The 17,935-nt window shown below is 44.9% G+C and overlaps 1 protein-coding gene across 1 annotated transcript in view; it reads right to left on the bottom strand.

Moving 5' to 3' along the window:
• The window catches only part of LOC119434362 (leucine--tRNA ligase, mitochondrial-like), an 89,393-nt gene that overhangs the window by 22,569 nt on the left and 48,889 nt on the right, over positions 1-17,935 (bottom strand). Inside the window, exons 9-12 of the mRNA XM_037701534.2 lie at positions 16,205-16,314; positions 10,301-10,465; positions 8,153-8,271; positions 6,880-7,046 (exon numbers count right to left, since the gene is read on the bottom strand). Of these exons, the coding sequence (XP_037557462.1) occupies positions 6,880-7,046; positions 8,153-8,271; positions 10,301-10,465; positions 16,205-16,314 (561 nt within the window). The remainder of the gene's footprint in view (positions 1-6,879; positions 7,047-8,152; positions 8,272-10,300; positions 10,466-16,204; positions 16,315-17,935) is intronic.

Genomic DNA, 17,935 nt, shown 5'->3' with positions numbered 1-17,935 from the left:
CGGTTCGAACTTCTATTGGAGCGGTCACCCAAAATGGGCTAGAACTGGCGGTGAAGTGAGCCACACAATAAGCTCAGCGAACGCAGTAGCTTGTTCTGGGCCCCAGACAAAAACAGCGTCTTTCTTGAGAAGCTCTGTAATAGGACGTGCAATGTTAGCGAAATTGCGTACGAACTGGCGGAAGTATGAGTAGAGGCCCACACAGCTTCGAACGTCGGTGGCACAAGTCAGCACAGGGAAATTCTTGACGGCGTGAACTTTCTCTGGATCGGGGTGGACGCCGGAAGAATCGACGAGGTGTCCGAGCACAGTTAGTTGCCGGCGGCCGAAGTGGCATTTTGATGAATTAAGCTGAAGCCCAGCCTTGCGGAAAACAGAAAGGATTGTCGAAAGACGCTCGAGGTGTGTGCCAAAAGTTGGTGAAGAAACAATAACATCATTGAGGTAGCACAGGCCTTCACTTAAAACCGTGAAGGTGAGCGTCCATCATAAGTTCAAATGTAGCCGGGGCATTGCATAAACCGAATGGCATCATTTTAAACTGATAGAGGCCATCAGGTGTATAAAAGCGGTCTTTTCACGGCCCACGTCGTCAACTGCAATCTGCCAGTATCCGGACGCGAAGGTCTATCGAAGAACAATATTTGGCACTATGTAAACAATCGAGAGCGTCATCTATTCGCGGTAGGGGATACAGGTCTTTTTTTGTTACTTTGTTGAGATGGCGATAGTCGACGCAGAAGCGCCAGCTGTCATCTTTCTTTCGCACGAGCACAACTGGAGAAGCCCAAGGGCTGCTAGAAGGCTCAATGATATCTCGGGCAAGCATCTTGTCGACTTCCTTCTGTATGACTTGGCGTTCAGTATGGGAGACGTGGTAGGGCCGTCGGTGTATTGGGCTAGCATCGCCGGTGTGTATCTGATGTTTCACAACGGACGTTTCACCCAGTGGCTGGTCATCGAGATCGAAAATATCCCGGTACGAGGCAAGAAGGCATCCAAGTGCGTCCGCACGGTGGGCCAGAAGGTCAGGAGCGATCAGTGTCGCGAGAGGTTCTAAATCTCGAGTTGTAGGGCATGAACGAGCAGGGTTAGACGACACAGTATCACCAGATAAGGCAGAAATATGGTAGTCGGAAGCCGGGGCCAAGGTTGCAAGGATATGCCCCGAGGTAACACTTGAGGACAGAGGCCAAAGGTGGATCGGGTGAAACGGCAATTTAGGTCACGGCAATTTAGGTCACGGCTCGGCAAGGTAGGCGAACGTAATCGGTTGAACATAGTCGACTGGGCGTAGGATCAGGAGGGTCAATGGCATACGATAGGGCGAGTTGGACAACACCCATAGAGCAGTCAATAATGGCTGAATGTGCCGACAGAAAATCAAGGCCTAAGATGATTTCATGTGGGCACTGCTCCATGACATAAAACAAAACAGACTTATGGTGTCCGGCTACGGTGACACGGGCGGCGCACATCCCAGTGACAGCTGGAGTTCCACCATCGGCTATGTGGACAACGACGAGCGGGGCAGGAGTTAGGACTTTCTTTAGGCATGTACAGAGGTTCGAGTTCATAACCGATATCTATGCTCTTGTGTCAATAAGTGCTGTTACAGATATACCGTCCATGTCCACGTTGATGAGGTTGTGATGGCCAGGCAGTGTAAGCAGAGGAACTTCGGCTCGGGTCTTCATGGCAGGCTCACCTCTCGGAGCTGCGCCCATTAGTTTTCTGAGGAGCGGCGGCAGTAAGAAGGCGACGGAGAGCGACGAGGCAGAGGCGAGCGGGAAAGACGTGGTCGTGGCGAAGAGGAACGGTTTGGTCATGCAGGCAGAGATGTTGGCGCGTTGTCTTCTTCAATGTGTGTTGGCGGGCGGGGACTGCCAGGCGGGCGCCGGGTATTTCGATAGCGCGCCCAAGGCTGCGAGTTCCAAGAACTGCTGGTGAGAAATATGTCCGACGTGTCCACAGCAGAAGCAGATAGGCCTGTCATCAGAGGTGCGCCATTCGTCCGGGTTTTGATAAGGAGGACGAGCGTACGAACTTCGTGGCAGAGCGGGTATGCCGGGTGAACGGTAGTCGCGTCTGTGGACTGGGCTAAGTGTGTGGAATCTGACATTGGCCAACTCTTGCCGTACAACGGTCTGAATAAGAGATATTGTTGCTTGGGAATCGTCTGGGGCGCGAATCTGGGAAGGAACTGGAGATGCAGCTTCAATCTCCCAGTGGACGATGCGCACAATACTGTCTGATGCAGCCGGCACGGGTGGGAGACGGAGGTCCTCGCAGGTAGATGTTGCAGCTGTATTAGGAAGGCGAGAAAAGTTGTGAGCAATACGACGGCTTTTGGCTTCTTCGAAGCGGCGGCATTCAGAAATGATGTCCTGCAGTGTCGAAGAATTCTTGAAAACGAGACTGAACGCGTCATCCGCGATGCCTTTGAGCATGTGTCCGACCTTTTCCACTTCCGGCATCTTCTCGTCAACATTGCGACAAAGCGCAAGCACGTCCTGAATATAAGTCACATAGGACTCCGTGGAAGTCTGAGCTCGGCAAGCAAGGTCTATCTGCACGGCATGCCGGCGGCCAACAGTCTTTCCAAACAAATCAGTGAGCTTTTGTTTGCACAAGTCCCAGCTGGTGAGCTCCTCTTTGTGGGTCTCAAACCGAACGCGTGCCGTTCCCGCGAGGTAAAAGAGCAGGTTAGCGAGCATGACGGTCTGGTCCCAGTGATTGCTCACGCTCACCCGTTCGTAGAGCTGAAGCCAATCTTCGACATCGGTGTTATCCATTCTGGAAAAGGTGCCAGGGTCGCGCGGTTGTGCCAGGATGATGATGGGCGCGATTGGCGACGAGCCCAAAGCATTCTCGCCTTGAGCTGGCATGGCCGATGCAGCCAAGGAGCGCCCGCTGTGTCAATTCGTTGTGCGTCTGGGATACCCCGCACTTTCCACCAAAATGTTACGGGGAAAGAGAGGTTTAAATTATATTTACAGAATATTTACAACTGGCATAAAAGGCATACAAGCTGCAAAACCAGTCCGCGTGACATCAGAGAGCGTCGTTGTCTTCTGTGTTATCCTCAGCGTTGTCTCGAGCATTGCTTGGTAACAATATGTATAAGCAGTTATTTTCTTCCATTTTACCACTGGAGTATGACAATACCTTGCTTGGAAGAGATTTCTTAGAATATCGGGTGTACACTTTTGATGAGATCGTTGAGCCCGTAGTTTTCTGGAGCCCCAAACTGGCTCGTCCTTTCACGTACTGCGTTGGACCTACTAGTTTTTTCTGCATCCTGTGCGAATACCGAGAGGACATTCTTGATGTTTAGTTCCATAGATAAGAAAAAGCACACTGTAATCACAGATTCCAACATTGGTAAATACGCATGTATATATTACAGTAAATTGTAATGGCAATAAACCATACTGCTATTTGTAAATGTTGACTGCAAATAAATGTTCCTATGGCTGTACTGCTTTTTTTTACGTCTGCTTTTACTGCAAACAAGGTTGTTTTTCAGGTATTGGCAAAACTAGAAGGTGAATAATGCTAAACAGACCGAAAAACTCAGAATTTCCTTGCACCATAATATATAGAAAGCTCCGATAAAATCAGATTTCTGCAGAAAACGACTGCAAAATACACCCTCCAACTTTGCCCTAAAATAAACTCTGAAAATGTAGAAAGCTTGTAATAACACATGACCAACACCCCTGATTTCCATAATGTAATGAGGAGTCCTGCTGCAAGCTTAAAGCCTCAAAAATAAAACATAACTGATGCCAACCAAGGTGAACTTTGGTGGGGATCAGTTCTGTTTTCTTTATGATTCTTCACAACCCGTCCTAATTTCACCGGACTCTTGACTTTATTAACCCTTTAACGCCGGTTGTCGCGAATTTGCGACTATTTTCTGCAGTTTTGTGAACATAAAGAGAGTCAGTTCATGCTTCCAAAAGTTTCATCTTATCGTTTAGATCCTAGAGATTAAAATTACACCACCAGTCTGTAGCCTGCATAAGCTCTGACAGCACCGGACATTTGTCAGGCGTAACAGCACATGCCAACCATGGAAGCGACCAGGGTGCAAGGACAGACAGTACTTTATGTGCACAAAGCACAATGTGCACCTTTGTCTAAACAAAAGTGTCAACTTCTTTCAGTATTTTCACCAGCCATAGGTTACCAGAAAAAATCAGGTCACCCATTTGTTAAATATGCAGTCATATTAGTGCAAAATAATCAGTTTTACGCAAGTTGAGCCAGGCTGCCTCAGACTCTTTTTTTTTTCTTGTGATATGTGTGCAACATACCCAAAATTTTATTGACCCTTTTCCCGGTGCTCCCGTGGGCGCTGCCATATTTGATCACGTGGTGACGCGTCCATTGCTTGCCTCAACTTGCCTCAGCTGCCTCCGTGTTTACAATGCAAGCATGTGACGCCGGTGCGGCGCAGCAAACCTCCATTTCGACGCATATCGTAGACGGTGACTCTGTGGACGACACTAAGCTTTGGGCACAGCTTTAGAGGACATGTAAGTGCTTTAGGAGCTCATTACGCCTTGTCCAAACGGTGCAAGCAGCGTATACGGTGCTTGTACTAAAAGCGAAGCTAGAAGTGTATTTCAAGCTGTACAAACTTTCCGCTTATGAATTAAATCAGGATAACTGTGCTTGTTCTTTATTTGGCAAACATTTTGAAGCAACGGCTTGTCATGTTTATGACTCAGTAAAGTTCCTCGGTTCCTAGGCGCGGCCACTATTTGATAGTTTACTTTCAGCCTAATCGCTCGCAGGTGTGCTCTGCTGCGATAGGTTTGTTCTTGCGGCACATGAAGCTTGGAATGCAAATGTTCTGTACATTGTGGTAGCTTGTAGCAGAGTCATATTATCGCTAGTCCCTCGCTTACTCTGTGGACCGCCACCAAACGTTCAGCTTTCAACATTCGTGTCTTGTCGGTGTAGTCGCCGTCACTGATGCTTCGGCACATTGATTCAAGTGTGCGCCCATTCACTTATTATTGATATGTTGGCAATAGGGTGGGTGTAAGTTTGCGTGCGAGTAGGGGTAGATGTGCTTACATAAATAATGTGCGAGAAACTTACTATGCCAGTAAGTGGCGTTACTTCCTTTTGTAACGAGCGGTACTGACGTTGCAGAGTTGAAGTCCTTTCTTTGGAGGTTAGCTATACAGTGCTGGTGGATGAATTATCTTTTTTATCCTCGAGCAAAGCCGTGCGTCGCGAAGGGCCGGCAACATAGACAGTCCTTATGTAGCAGCGGCTACACGGGTTGATTCCATTCCTTAATATGCGAATCACTATTTTTGTGGCTAACTACTGCACACGTCTTCCTTTTATCGTTACACATTTTGCAGCATAAATTGGGCACAGTACATTAGCGAACACCCACTTGCATTTCCGACAGCTGATCGCACAGTAGCAGGGCAGAAGCAGTAGTGGTTTCGTATTCGTGCGCATTTGCTGAGGCAACGTATGGCGCGCTGCCAAAAGCGCCATCTCGTTCCTCTAGAGCAAACTGCTCCGCAAAAAGGGTCATTAGAAAATTCAGTCTTCACACAAAATATTGGTTGCATTTGATTACGCAGGCTAAACGAAGTTAAAACACCTGGAACAACTTTTTGTGACGTGCCTTTACTAATTCCATGCATTCAAGGGTTAAAAGGCTCACACTTGGTGCACATTTTGAATTGATCCAATTAAAAGGTTACGTATATAATTAATTTGTTGCAATCTTGGGGAGATGAGGCCCCATACCATGGTTATGAAGTACTTCCTGATAAGGTGAAAAAAGCTAGACACAAAATTATGTGTTGGTACTCCTTCAAAATTTCTAACTGGCAACATTATTTCACAGCTGTGCTTTTCAGAGATAGCAGCTAGACAGCTCTCAAACCTGGCCAGAAGTTACCATTGGATATCATGAGCAAGGAAAGCAAACTTACTCTTACAGCTGTCTAGTGAGATGCTAACATTACCCCCCTTATAACCTTATAAAATAGGTTATAACATGACTAAAGAAACAGGTATGTGCTGTGTAAAAGGCATATGTTTCACTTAATCATTATCCTTTCTTTTCTTAAAAAAAAAAATGTGTAGCACCTATTCATGATGGGCTTGCAATTCGGATGAAATCACAGTTATTCAGCCATAATAAGCTATACGTATTAAAACTGTAAACCAAGCAAGTTGGTACGCATTCATCTTTTGGTTCATGCAGCGCTCGCAAAGACGGCAGAAAAACATACATTGGCAAGAGTGGAAGATGCATCAATGTCAGAAAATGAGAACACCAATGTTCACTTGTCTCTTGGCGCTCATTGCCGTGAATGCGGCTGTGCACATATTTTTGAGGACACAATGGTCCTTTGATGCCTCAGACAGCAGCTCGCAAGGGAAGTAGTCAAGGCTTTCCATATCAGATGGAAAGGAGATGGGTGTGTTAGCCTGCTGTCCATCACGCTAATCATGCTATTTCACACCTCAGACAGCAGCTTGCAAGGGAAGTAATCGAGGCTTTTCATAGCTGACGGAAAGGAGATGGGTGTGTTAGCCTGCCATCCATCGCCCCGAGTGAAATTGAGTTTAGGTATCTCATTAGCACATGTAAATTATGATCACCGTGATAAGGCAGTCATGCATTCATGTACAATGTTTTGGGTGTCGTATCTTTCTGTTCTTCTGCTAATGTTGTTGTATGCATATATATACAAATGCTTTCTAATAAAAAAAAGATTGTTGTGAGTCAGCGAATGTCCAGTGCATTTCTTTTCCTTGTCCCCGTCTTTGTGAGCACTGCACGAACCGAAAGATGAAAGCTATACGTAGATACTTCAAGCAGCTTCTCACCATGCTCAAGGCCACCAATGTAGAGGTCAACAGGCATTAATTCATGTGAAACGGCTGGATCAACAATGTTCTGCTCATTCTTTGGGTCAAGAAAGCGCAGGTAATACCAGGAACTGTCAACAAATGTGTCCATGGTGTCTGTCTCACGTGTTGCTGGCCCATGACACCTGTGTTATAGATATTCAATTTAGGAGCATCAATCAGTTAGGATTAGAAAAACTGCATTTATAAAGATACAAAGAAAGACGATGCACAGTACTTTAACAATTTCGTGTTGCTTATAAAACAAGCTCACATAAATATGGCTTTATGTGCAACATGGTCCGCAATAATGTAATTACAACTGCAGCACTGATTACAGCTCAGGTTTCAAATGAAGGCCTGCAGACTAATCTTTCTTCAAGTGGTGTGCACTGAGTGTGTCATACTGGCCACTTTTGTCTGACAATATAAAACAAACAATTTTACTGGCCTGAATACTAAAATTACACTTAACATTTGTTGGGAAGTTTAGGCAGACAGAATACACTATTTTCAGAAGAACCCTGACCCTGAGTGACTTTTCAGGGTTTCACAATATCCACCATAGCCCACAATGAACGCTCATTAGAAATAATCACCCAAATTGTTATAGAAAGGGGGATCATGATTATGACGACCTCGCCTACCATGAATATCTCAGAAAATCCAAGTAACACAAATTATATAAAAACATTTTATTATGCAAGTAAAGGATATTCGGCACACGGTAAAAATTGAGTGGTATAGTATGTGGCGTGCCTAATTTCTTACAGCCCATAACTACCATACCTGCAACATAGTGAATGGGCATATACTGAATGCCTCTGCAATGACAAATTCAGTATAATGGCTTAAAAGAAAGAACAATAAACTGATATAAGCGACAGTGATAAACTGCAAGGTGCTGTAAAGAAGTTATGTACCAATGCAGACTTAGAAATTTTTTTGCCATGACTCGTATTATTTTATGCAAGTTGTCCTAGGACGCCAGACGTGATGTTAGGCAAACTGGGCCATAACATGCTATTTCTAAGCATGAATTGAATAAACTTGAATGAAATGTAAACAGTAACTTACTGGTAATTATTGCGTGATAATTCAAAACAAGTACATTATACAAGTTCATTCCAGTTTGTTTTTTACAGACTGGAGCACCTTGACATATTTTGAAAGTTTTGATGCATAGATTCATGAATATTGCTACTGTTTCAGAGAAGCCATAGCTGTTCATTATATACAAAAGGCCAAAGACCTGGGACATGGAGTGCTGAGCCAGTCATGGGCACCACACAATGGTGAAACACCTTCCTTGGTTACCTTGTCCAAAGCAGGTAGCTCAACTGGAAGTTGCTCATATGGTACGGGAACAACCTGCAAAATCATTGCCATGCCTAAAACATTCCTTTAGACCACCATTCATCATCTCTAAAGAAGACGTTGCAACTTGTCTACATGGCTCACATTTCTTCAAATACGGTACTTTTAAAAGCATTGCACATATTTTTGGTAGATTCTATCCTGGTTTAGCTAATGCGATGCTATTGTCTCTGAAACACTAGTATCGGTGTTATTCCCTTTTACATGTCACTCAACGTCTTGCCCACTTTCCATTTCCATGCTCAGAGCTCATACATGAGGGACGAATAACACTAGTATCGGTGTTATTCCCTTTTACATGTCACTCAACGTCTTGCCCACTTTCCATTTTCATGCTCAGAGCTCATACATGAGGGACGATAGTGCCATAAGAAACACTAGTATCTTCCATCTGGATTGCAACCAGCAGAAAAAGAAAGGGTTGAGCCACCACTTGCCTATGCATGATGTTTTTGAATAAGAGAAAAAGTCCTCAATATATAGCTCAAATATAGCAATGATGACAAGCAATTTAAAGTGTAGGCAACATTTATTTATATTAGTAGCACAATTTATATACTGGGTATTTCAGTGAAAAGAATAGAGTACCATATTTTCCAGTGTATAAGTCCTGAATTTTTCGTCAGTGCGACTTATGTACGTTTTTTTTCTTTCTTTCTTCCTTCCCCCCTAAGATACAGTGCGCGCTGCTGCGCAAACTACGCAGTTGTTACCAGAGTACAAGCCACTCCCGCTCCCTCCTGCGCTGCCTTCCTGCTTTCCTCCCTTGTGCGTGATTCGGCTCACCATCGCACGCTTTCACTCACACATAAGGCATACGGCGCGCGGAGAGGATATTATCGCTCTTGGACTTCATACGGAACATCGCGGCGACCACGACTGCAGAAATTCGCCTGCGCTGTTCATATCATTACTATCGCAACTATGTAGGAATGACACCCATACGCTTGCGTGTGACCCACGATCACGAAGTGAAATGTCACTCATTTTTTTTTAAATTGCTTACCGAACAAAAAGGTGCGTCTTATGCGCCGGTGTAACTTATATACGCTTTTATTTATTTATTTTTTTCGGAAAAACTGACATTTTGAGGGGGGTGTGACTTATAGCCCGGAAAATACGATAATTCTTAAAAGAGGTGCAGCAGAGATAAAGATGTTATTTCTTCAGCCACAGATTATTCATGCGAGCAGACATTAGAAATTGTGTAATAATAGGTGATGAATTGTTCCGCTAAACATATCTAATGAACTCCTAATCAATTACTTTAAAAAACATGCTGACATTTCAAAACTGAAGCAAGTCAGTGCTCAAGGCAAATTAAATCAGTGGGTACCTTAAGTCTAGCACCACATTTATCCAAAAACTTGCAGTGGAGTACACTGGCATCTTCACTCATTATTTTCCCAATGAGCTGGACTGTGGGACATAAGTGGAACGAAAATGTATTTCATGGAAGATATTGAGGTCACATATCTTGAGATTGATAGTTGTTTCGGTATTCCTACGAGAAGGACATGCCTTGAGTACTGACCTGCTTCAATTCTGCAATTGCAACATATTTAAGCTAATTAAAATATTATTCAATAATACACAATCACCATGCAGTTGACTGCAGCTCATCTCTTTTGGTAATGGCACTGCCACACTCAAGTGTTAAAACTGCCAGACAGCAGCAGCCCTATTCTTGTCCTGCTAGGCCCGGGTTAGGCCAGTGACTGCATTAGCAGTTTATGATTGGATGATCCTAGACTCACTCTTGGCTTTCACTTCACGCCTCTAAAAATGCTCCACTTTTCTCATTCCACCAAATAAGCCCTTGAGCCAACCCTAAATAAAGCATTTTTATCATAATCTTTAATTGACTGCTTTTATGAATTTGTATAATGCTGAAAAATCAGGCATAGTCCAGTCTGAACACAAGTGCCTCTCCGTAAGACAAGATGTAGCAGAACAATGCAAATGCAGAGCGGTTACATGAAGCATCGCAGGGAAAGTGCTTGATTTAGTGTTAAGTGCTCACCCCACAAGCTGTGCAGTGTATGATGGGGATGGGCGTACCCCAGTAGCGTTGCCTCGAGATAAGCCAATCCTTGAGGTGACTACTGCAAGGGTAGCCGCCCCGGCCCTGCTGCTGTGCCTGCTGGCACACTTGCAATCGTGCAGCCTTGGCAGACAGGCCTGTCAGCTGCCACAGAACAAAGACAGTGTGAAATGGTAAACAAGATAAGCTTTTAACAAAATCACAACTGCATGCCTGCAACTGCATGCCAAAAAAAAAAAAAAGAACTTTCATTTGCTAGCCTTTGGATATGGACATTGCTGAAAAAAAAAAAAGTGTTAATTCTGTGCTGTGTTTATTTATGAGGATCATGCCTGTTTTTTGTTTTTTTTTTCTGCACAAAATATATGATGATGCATCATGCCTCAAGCTGATGCACGTGCCATTTCTTATGCATTGTAGGGTAGAAACTGTTTTATAAGACTATGGTGGCAGGCCAGGTGTTCTGTTTCGGCCGGGCTTGCTACACTGGGCAATTAGCAGGCACAGCCAGAAGTTTCCTGGGGTTTTTGTAAACAATGAAATTGCATATCACAAAAAGGATGCTGCAATCAGACTTACCCACCTATTTAAATAATGGGCTCTGATCAAGCAGTGGACATGATTGATAAGAAAATTTGCAATGTGTTGTAAGTTGCAAAACTTATTTGAACTGACGTCATGCTCACAGCTTGACAATGACCATAAGAACAACCCAGCTGCCATGTCTATTGCTTAATGTTTTTGCAACTGCCACTGAATTTAGTTTTTTATGTCTTTTTGATCTATAAACCACTCTATCGTATTTGAGCAGTTGACACTAATATGTTACTTTAATTTACACACGCATGTTTGCAATGGTGCAGGTCACTAGTGGGTCACAGTGTATTTCCCCTGTGCACCTTTGAAAATACAGGTCCTTCTTTTAGTGTGGAAGCGTAATCTTAGTGAAAGTCAGCACAGGTGAAAAATTCTTGATGCTTCTGATTGCAAGTGCAGTGGCGCTACTGCTCTGGAGATGAAGAAAGAGGAAAAAGTGCATGGCCCACTGGCGAGTCGCAACACACCTGTCATGACACACAGGAATTGAGACCTCGAACAGTGCTACCACAGTGACCATGTTAAATAGACAGATACTGTTATTTGCATGAATATGATGCACGGAGGGCCTTTGAAGCCCTTGGAACATGTAACAATTGTAACACAAAACAATGATGCATGATGTAGCTGTATTCATGATGTGGTGAGCAATCTGCTGTGGCATGACTGCACTAGCAGGGAAATGCATGCAGCACAATGTGCACCATAAGAATTGGCAAACGGCAACATTTCCCATTGCAGAGCAAACTGGCCTACTCATATGCCAGGGTACATGCACATATGCATTGCTGCACACACGCCTCACCCATCAAATTACTGTATAGACTTGTGTAAGGGCCGCACCGGTGTAAGGGCCACACCTCCAACTTGGCAGCCCAAAATATTTAGAAAAAACATTTCAACGGAGAAGCAATCGCATTTGGTGCTCCGATACCGCGCGCAAGCATCAGTGACTTTTCACGTGCTGAGTACTTCCGCATGCTGCTACTAGATGGCGAGAGCCGTAGTGTACACAAGATCCGGGGTGTGCACAAGTCACCGGCTGCACTGGCACCATTTTGACCAAAAGGTTCAGTCCCGTGTAAGGGCCGCACCTTGTCAAAATTGCGAAAAAAAAAAAAAAAGAACGGCCCTTACACGAGTCTATATGGTATGTTAAAACATTTGAACAGAAATAAGACACAGTGCACTGAGGTGCCAGATGTATATGCACCAGGTCAGCTGCAGTTGTAAAGTGAGGCCATGCCAATGTGCTCTGCTGTGGTGCAAGGAGTTCAAAACTTTGCACTTTTAGAGAACCTCAACAGCCTTCATGGTGCTGAGGAACCTTCACATCCATGCACATTCCCTTTCCAATGTTTACATTTGCATGGCCTCTTCACAAAAGTTCATAGTGAGTCAATCAAAGAGCAATACAGGGTGTATTATACACAAATGAGGACAACATTGCACATACAACAAAATTTGCCTCTTTGCCACTTAGGGTTGGCACCAAGTTGCGTGCCGTACAGTCAACCCTCAATTCAACAAAACCATGCTTGTAGTCGAACACTTAAAATTTTGTTAGACTCTGATAGAGGTCTACATGGTTTAGCAGTGAAAGTGATTGCATAAGCTCCAACTACAATCCTGTAGGCTACGATGTTGTGAATGAATATATTTAAATAGGAGTCTGCCAGAATTTCGAGTGTCAATTACACTGACGTATAACCAAACTCATGAGGCATGTGAGTTTGACAACAGCTTGAGCAGCACCACTGTGGCAGAAGGGTGACGCTTGCAATGTCTATGGTGCAGCATGTTGTCTTTAATCTCAAAGGTCATTGCTTAAAGGGCGCCTCTGGCAGTTTTTTCATCATGTCAGAGAAGTAGCTGTTTTACGCTTCTCTGTCCCTCCTGTCTTACGTGAAATAGTTCAATTCGCACAACAATGCAGTAATAAGTTTAAATATGCAACATGACATCGAAAAAGAAACTGGACCTGGCAGCCCACAGAGCCGCCTCTAGTGACGTCAGTGGTGACGTTAAAGCAGGAACAGGAACATCAGCAGCGACATCTCTGGACAAGTTGAACTGCAATGAATTCCATGTTCCTGTGTTGTCATGACACTTCTTGGAATAAAAATCCCTAAAAAATCATTTTATGAAGATGCTGCTGCTGAAACCTTTATGCCTGCAAATAAGTTTGACACAGTCACTTACAGCAATAACAGAGCAGGGTTTCCTGCACATATTGTTTATAGACAGCTCCTTGAGATGTCACCACCAGTGCTACTGCTCCTATGTTGCCGTCATGAGCAGCAAGCATAGGGTGGTCAGTATAAATCATCCATTCGAAGGGCATGGATCATGAGTGTGTATGCCAATCTTAAATTTTGAAAGAACTACTTGACTCTCAGTCATGCCATTTCGTGCACATAACCAAAGTGCCCAGGAGAATGTATGATACAAATTTCACTTAGAACCATACACCAAAAAAAATAATCAGAGTTGCCCTTTTTTAAGACTGAGAAAGCCATAATAATGCCTCACCATACACAGCACTGCAATTTAGCCGGTTGCAAAACTCAGCAATGCTGCCTGCGAAACTCCTAGGCCTTGGGGAAACCAGTTTTGGAACCTTTGCTGTATTGGATTGGGTCACTGAACTTGGTGTCTTAAGTGCCATTGCTACAAGTCCTTTTTATTACGTCGAGTTGCACTTTTGCCATTTGCCAGACCAACACTTCCTGCCATCAAGAGGCTGGTTCTCCCACAAAGTTTAGTTGCCTCTGATGACTGAGCTGACTATACACACACACACATGCACATCACATATATGTGATGCATACAATGCATTATGAATTGTACATGTAATTTCACATTATATTCAGGAAAATATAGTGTTATTGGAAGGCTCTGAACACATGAAACCAAAAATAACTGTGTTACTAGCAGTAATTAGGCACTTAATGTCCAAAATTCAAAATAAAGAGTTGCTAGGCATGTTGAGAAATAGTTCAATTAGGCATTTTTGACGAGTTAAGTTCGCACAGTTTTCAAGGCCTCAAAAGAAAGCCTCTGAAATACTGTATTTTCTGGTTATAAGACGGGCCTTCTTTCTGAATTTTTCGTCGGTGCGTCTTATAGAACGGTGCGACTTATGTACGTTTTTTTTTTTTTCCCCTGAAAAACTGCCGTCAAAATCGGATTCGTTGGTATGGCCATGCGAGAGGCGCTGTTTGACTTAATTGCTACGAGTTCTGTGCGCGCGCTATCGAGGTGCCAGGGTTCTTCTCGTGAAAGAGTTCCCGAGCGCCGTGCGAGAAGGACGGAGCAGCTACACAAGCGGCAGCAGGCCGACCTAAAATCCCTATATAAGAAAAGTACCGCTATCCTTTTATCACCGCCGCTTCTCTCTCTCCTGTATCTCCGATTGGACGAAGATAGCGCGTGCTTTCACTTCTTTATATTTTTTTTTCCGCCTCAGAGCCATGTTGAAAGTCACTCTGCGCAGCCGCAGAGCCGCAGTCGCTGGCAGCGGCGGCGGCGCACACCCGGCCTGAAAGCTTCAACGTGGACTTTCTAGGGGCGCCACCGTCGACTTGCTTTCACAAGCAAAAAGTAAGATAAAAACAAGCACTTCAGGAGAGGAGACGGTGGAGGAAAGAGTAGATGGCAGTACTTTTACTATATAGGGACTTTAGGCCGACCACGAGTCGAGCGACCCCGTAGTAGTCGCATCTGCAGATCGCCGTCAAGATATGGCGTGAGCCACTGCGCAAACTACGCACTTGCTAACCGAGCACAAGCCGCTTCCCCTCCTTCCCGCGCTGCCTTCCCACTTTCCTTCATTGTGCGCGATTTGGCTCACCATCGCACGCTTTCACTCGCACATACAGCATACGGCGCGCGGGACGATGTCATCGCCCTTGGACTTTACACACAACATCTCGGCAACCACGACGCCAGAAATGCACCTGGAGTGTCCGTATCGTTGCTATTGCATTAAATATATGGCACCCATACGCTTGCGCGTGACCCGCGTTCACGGAGCGAAATGTCGCAAATTTTGTATTGTGATAGCAATTATATGGACACTTCAAGCGGATTTCTGCCAATGTCGTCGCCCTCGCCGTTAGGTTCCGTATAAAGTCCAAGTCGATAAAATCGTCGCTGCGCACCGTATGTGCGAGTGAAAGCTCGCGTGGGACGCGCACTATCACGGAGAGCGAACTCACGGCGGAGAGCAAACGCGACTTCCATCGCGCGAAACGCCGTGGGGGTATGGGAGGGAGGGAGGGAGGGAGGGAGGGAGGGAGGGAGGGGGGCGACGCTGTTCTGCGGCACCAAATGCGTATCTTGCAACCGGGCGCAAGGGGCGCTGGCAACTCAGTCTCGCATGCAAAAGGAGGAAAGCGGAAAGGCAGCGTGGGAGGGAGGGCAGCTTCTACTCTGCTAACAACAGCGCTTGTACTTTGCCCGGCTGCGGCGGTCGCCCGCACCGTCTCAAGCGATCTCCACACGGCTCTGACCTTTGTATGCGCTGTGCTTTCGCCGCTAAGTTTCCGTTGAAGCGATAGACCGCACGAACCTTCGCTGGCTGCTGCTCCCGCGCTTGCACAGGCCAGCATTCTGGCAGTGGTTGCCTGCGGTCATCGAGTGTGATCTATTCATGTTTGCTTGTGCGCGCTGACACCATGCTTGTTAATTCAGTTAGTAAGCGAATGTGTCCAAGTTTATGGAGCCGATAAAACTACTATCCTTATTCCGTACAGCTTTCTACTAATTTGCTATTGCAATTGATGCTTAGCCTTTCGGGCAAAACTGCAACATTTTTTAAAAATCGCTTACCAAACGAGCAGGTGCGTCTTATACACCGGTGCGACTTATATACGTATTCTTTCGGAAAACTGCCGTTTTGTGGAGGGGCGTGTCTTATACAAAGGTGCGAGTTATAGGCCGGAAAATACGATAAACAAAATTTTAACTGCCGATGCTTCCACACACTAAAATGCAGCTTGTGTTCTTGGCCTAAAAAATAACAGCCCAAAAGTTAGCCCATCTGCTGGATTTGGTGCACAGACACATGCTGAATCCAGCTGATTTTCTGTGAGGTAGCATCATACGTAAGGCCTGTCAAACAGTAGTCAACTTGCTTGTTTACTTGTGTCTACCAGTCAACCACACTGTATTTTTGCACCAGTTTTGTTAACCTTTACTTTCAACACTTTATTATACTTGTTCTTCCCTTTAAAACATTTGACATGTTGTTGTACTCTGTGGTTACAATTTTATAATGCTTACCATGCCTGAGTTGATCAGATGTGTTGGATCATTATCATCAACAACCTTGATCACTTCAATATCATGTTGAATGGCAAATGTGAGGTCCTCGTTGCTCAGACTGGGAGTTCCTGCAAGAATTTTTAATTCAAAACTTTAATGAAAACATTTTATTTAAGCCCATGATAGCATGCCAAATCAAAGACTAGCTGCTTAGATAAATGTGGCAGAAATACCTAGAAGTGAAGGTAAAGCGTGTTGTAGATGTAAAGAATGTTGTAGGTAAAGCATGTTGTTCGTTCGATGCTCAAGTATGCCAGTTCTGTATGGGATCCTGGCACTGACACTCTTATTCATACTTTGGAATCTGTCCAAAATCTAAGCGCATGTTTCATTCTTTCAGACTGCACGCACATCTAGTGTATCGTCTATGAAAACAGCTTGGGGCCTTGCACCTTTGTCCACGCAGGAAGCTGTCTCGTTTAGTTCATTTTCGTAACATCTATCACAATCTGCAATTAAAACATGATCTTATTTTGAAGCCATCCTACATATCGAAGAGATCTGATCACCACAAAGTACATGTTCCTTTCTTCCGTACAAAGTTATTTTATGATTATTTTATTCCAAGTACCTCAAATGACTGGAACCACCTGCCCACATTAGTGGTGTATCCAGAAATTTTGTTCGGGGGGAAGGGGAGAGAGGCTCACGGAGAGCCTGACCTTGTTGCCCACAAAAAAGAACCGCCTTAACTTTCCTTTGTTTTCTCTTATTTTACTTTGCCTGCCGTGGTCCAGCTGATCGATCACATTGGGCGCACTTCCTGACAATGTTTGGAGAAAATTATCAGCTGCCAGCTGACAGTCACGGTGATATTTAGTATTTTTGTGTGTGTGAAAGATTGCGAGCGTGTGCTTCCATTTCTGGAACGGCTTGGACATGAGGGCTCCAGTGCGCACATGTTGGCGCAAGCTTATAAGAACATTAAACCCATAAAGTTCCAGAATTGAAAATCTAAAGAACGCCTTTGGAAATGTCAGTGCACCTTTCACGTCAAAAGTTTATGAGAACTTTATACCCATAAAGTTTCAAATTGAAATCCATGCGCTCCGCAGATTCCGCGGCCGCTACGAGATGCCGCAACGCGCCTGCTCACTATCGAAAAGCCCTTGAAAGTTTGTACTCGGATGGGGCTCCTTGCGTTAGGTGACTCTAGGTGCAAGAGCGTTGCTACGAAATCCAGCCCGAGTTCGCAATGTTCGTGCCGAAAAGTCTTTTCGAGCGTGAAAGACATTGTAGACAAAATCCAGAATGATTCCCGGCGCCGGTGGTTCTTTTGATCGGCGGTGCATGCTAGCACGAAAACATTTCGGAGGGGGCTGAAGCCCCATCAGCCCCCCCCCCCCCCCCCCCCCCCCCCCCCCGGCTACACCCCTGGCCCACATCTATTGCCCAACTGACCGATGTAATTGCATTTAAAGATGCAGTTGAATGTTATTTATACTCTTAGCAGCAGCATTATTTCGTTCTTGTTTCAGTGTGTTTATTGCTCATATATTGTTCACTGTGTTCATATATTGTTCACGTATATAGCTCCTCCTCGCAAAGAAACCGCACTCACACTTTCGACGCCCTCTTTCTCGAAGCGATGTCCAACCGCTCCAATCCCTAGCTGATATGTGGAGGCTTCAATGCGCCACACACGCAATGGGGATACGGAGCCGACTCGTCGAAAGGGAAGAGGCTAGC

The sequence above is a fragment of the Dermacentor silvarum genome, chromosome 1, assembly GCF_013339745.2.
Source record: "Dermacentor silvarum isolate Dsil-2018 chromosome 1, BIME_Dsil_1.4, whole genome shotgun sequence".
In the NCBI taxonomy this organism is placed as follows: Eukaryota; Metazoa; Arthropoda; class Arachnida; order Ixodida; family Ixodidae; genus Dermacentor; species Dermacentor silvarum.
This window is presented reverse-complemented; position numbering and strand designations above follow the sequence as displayed.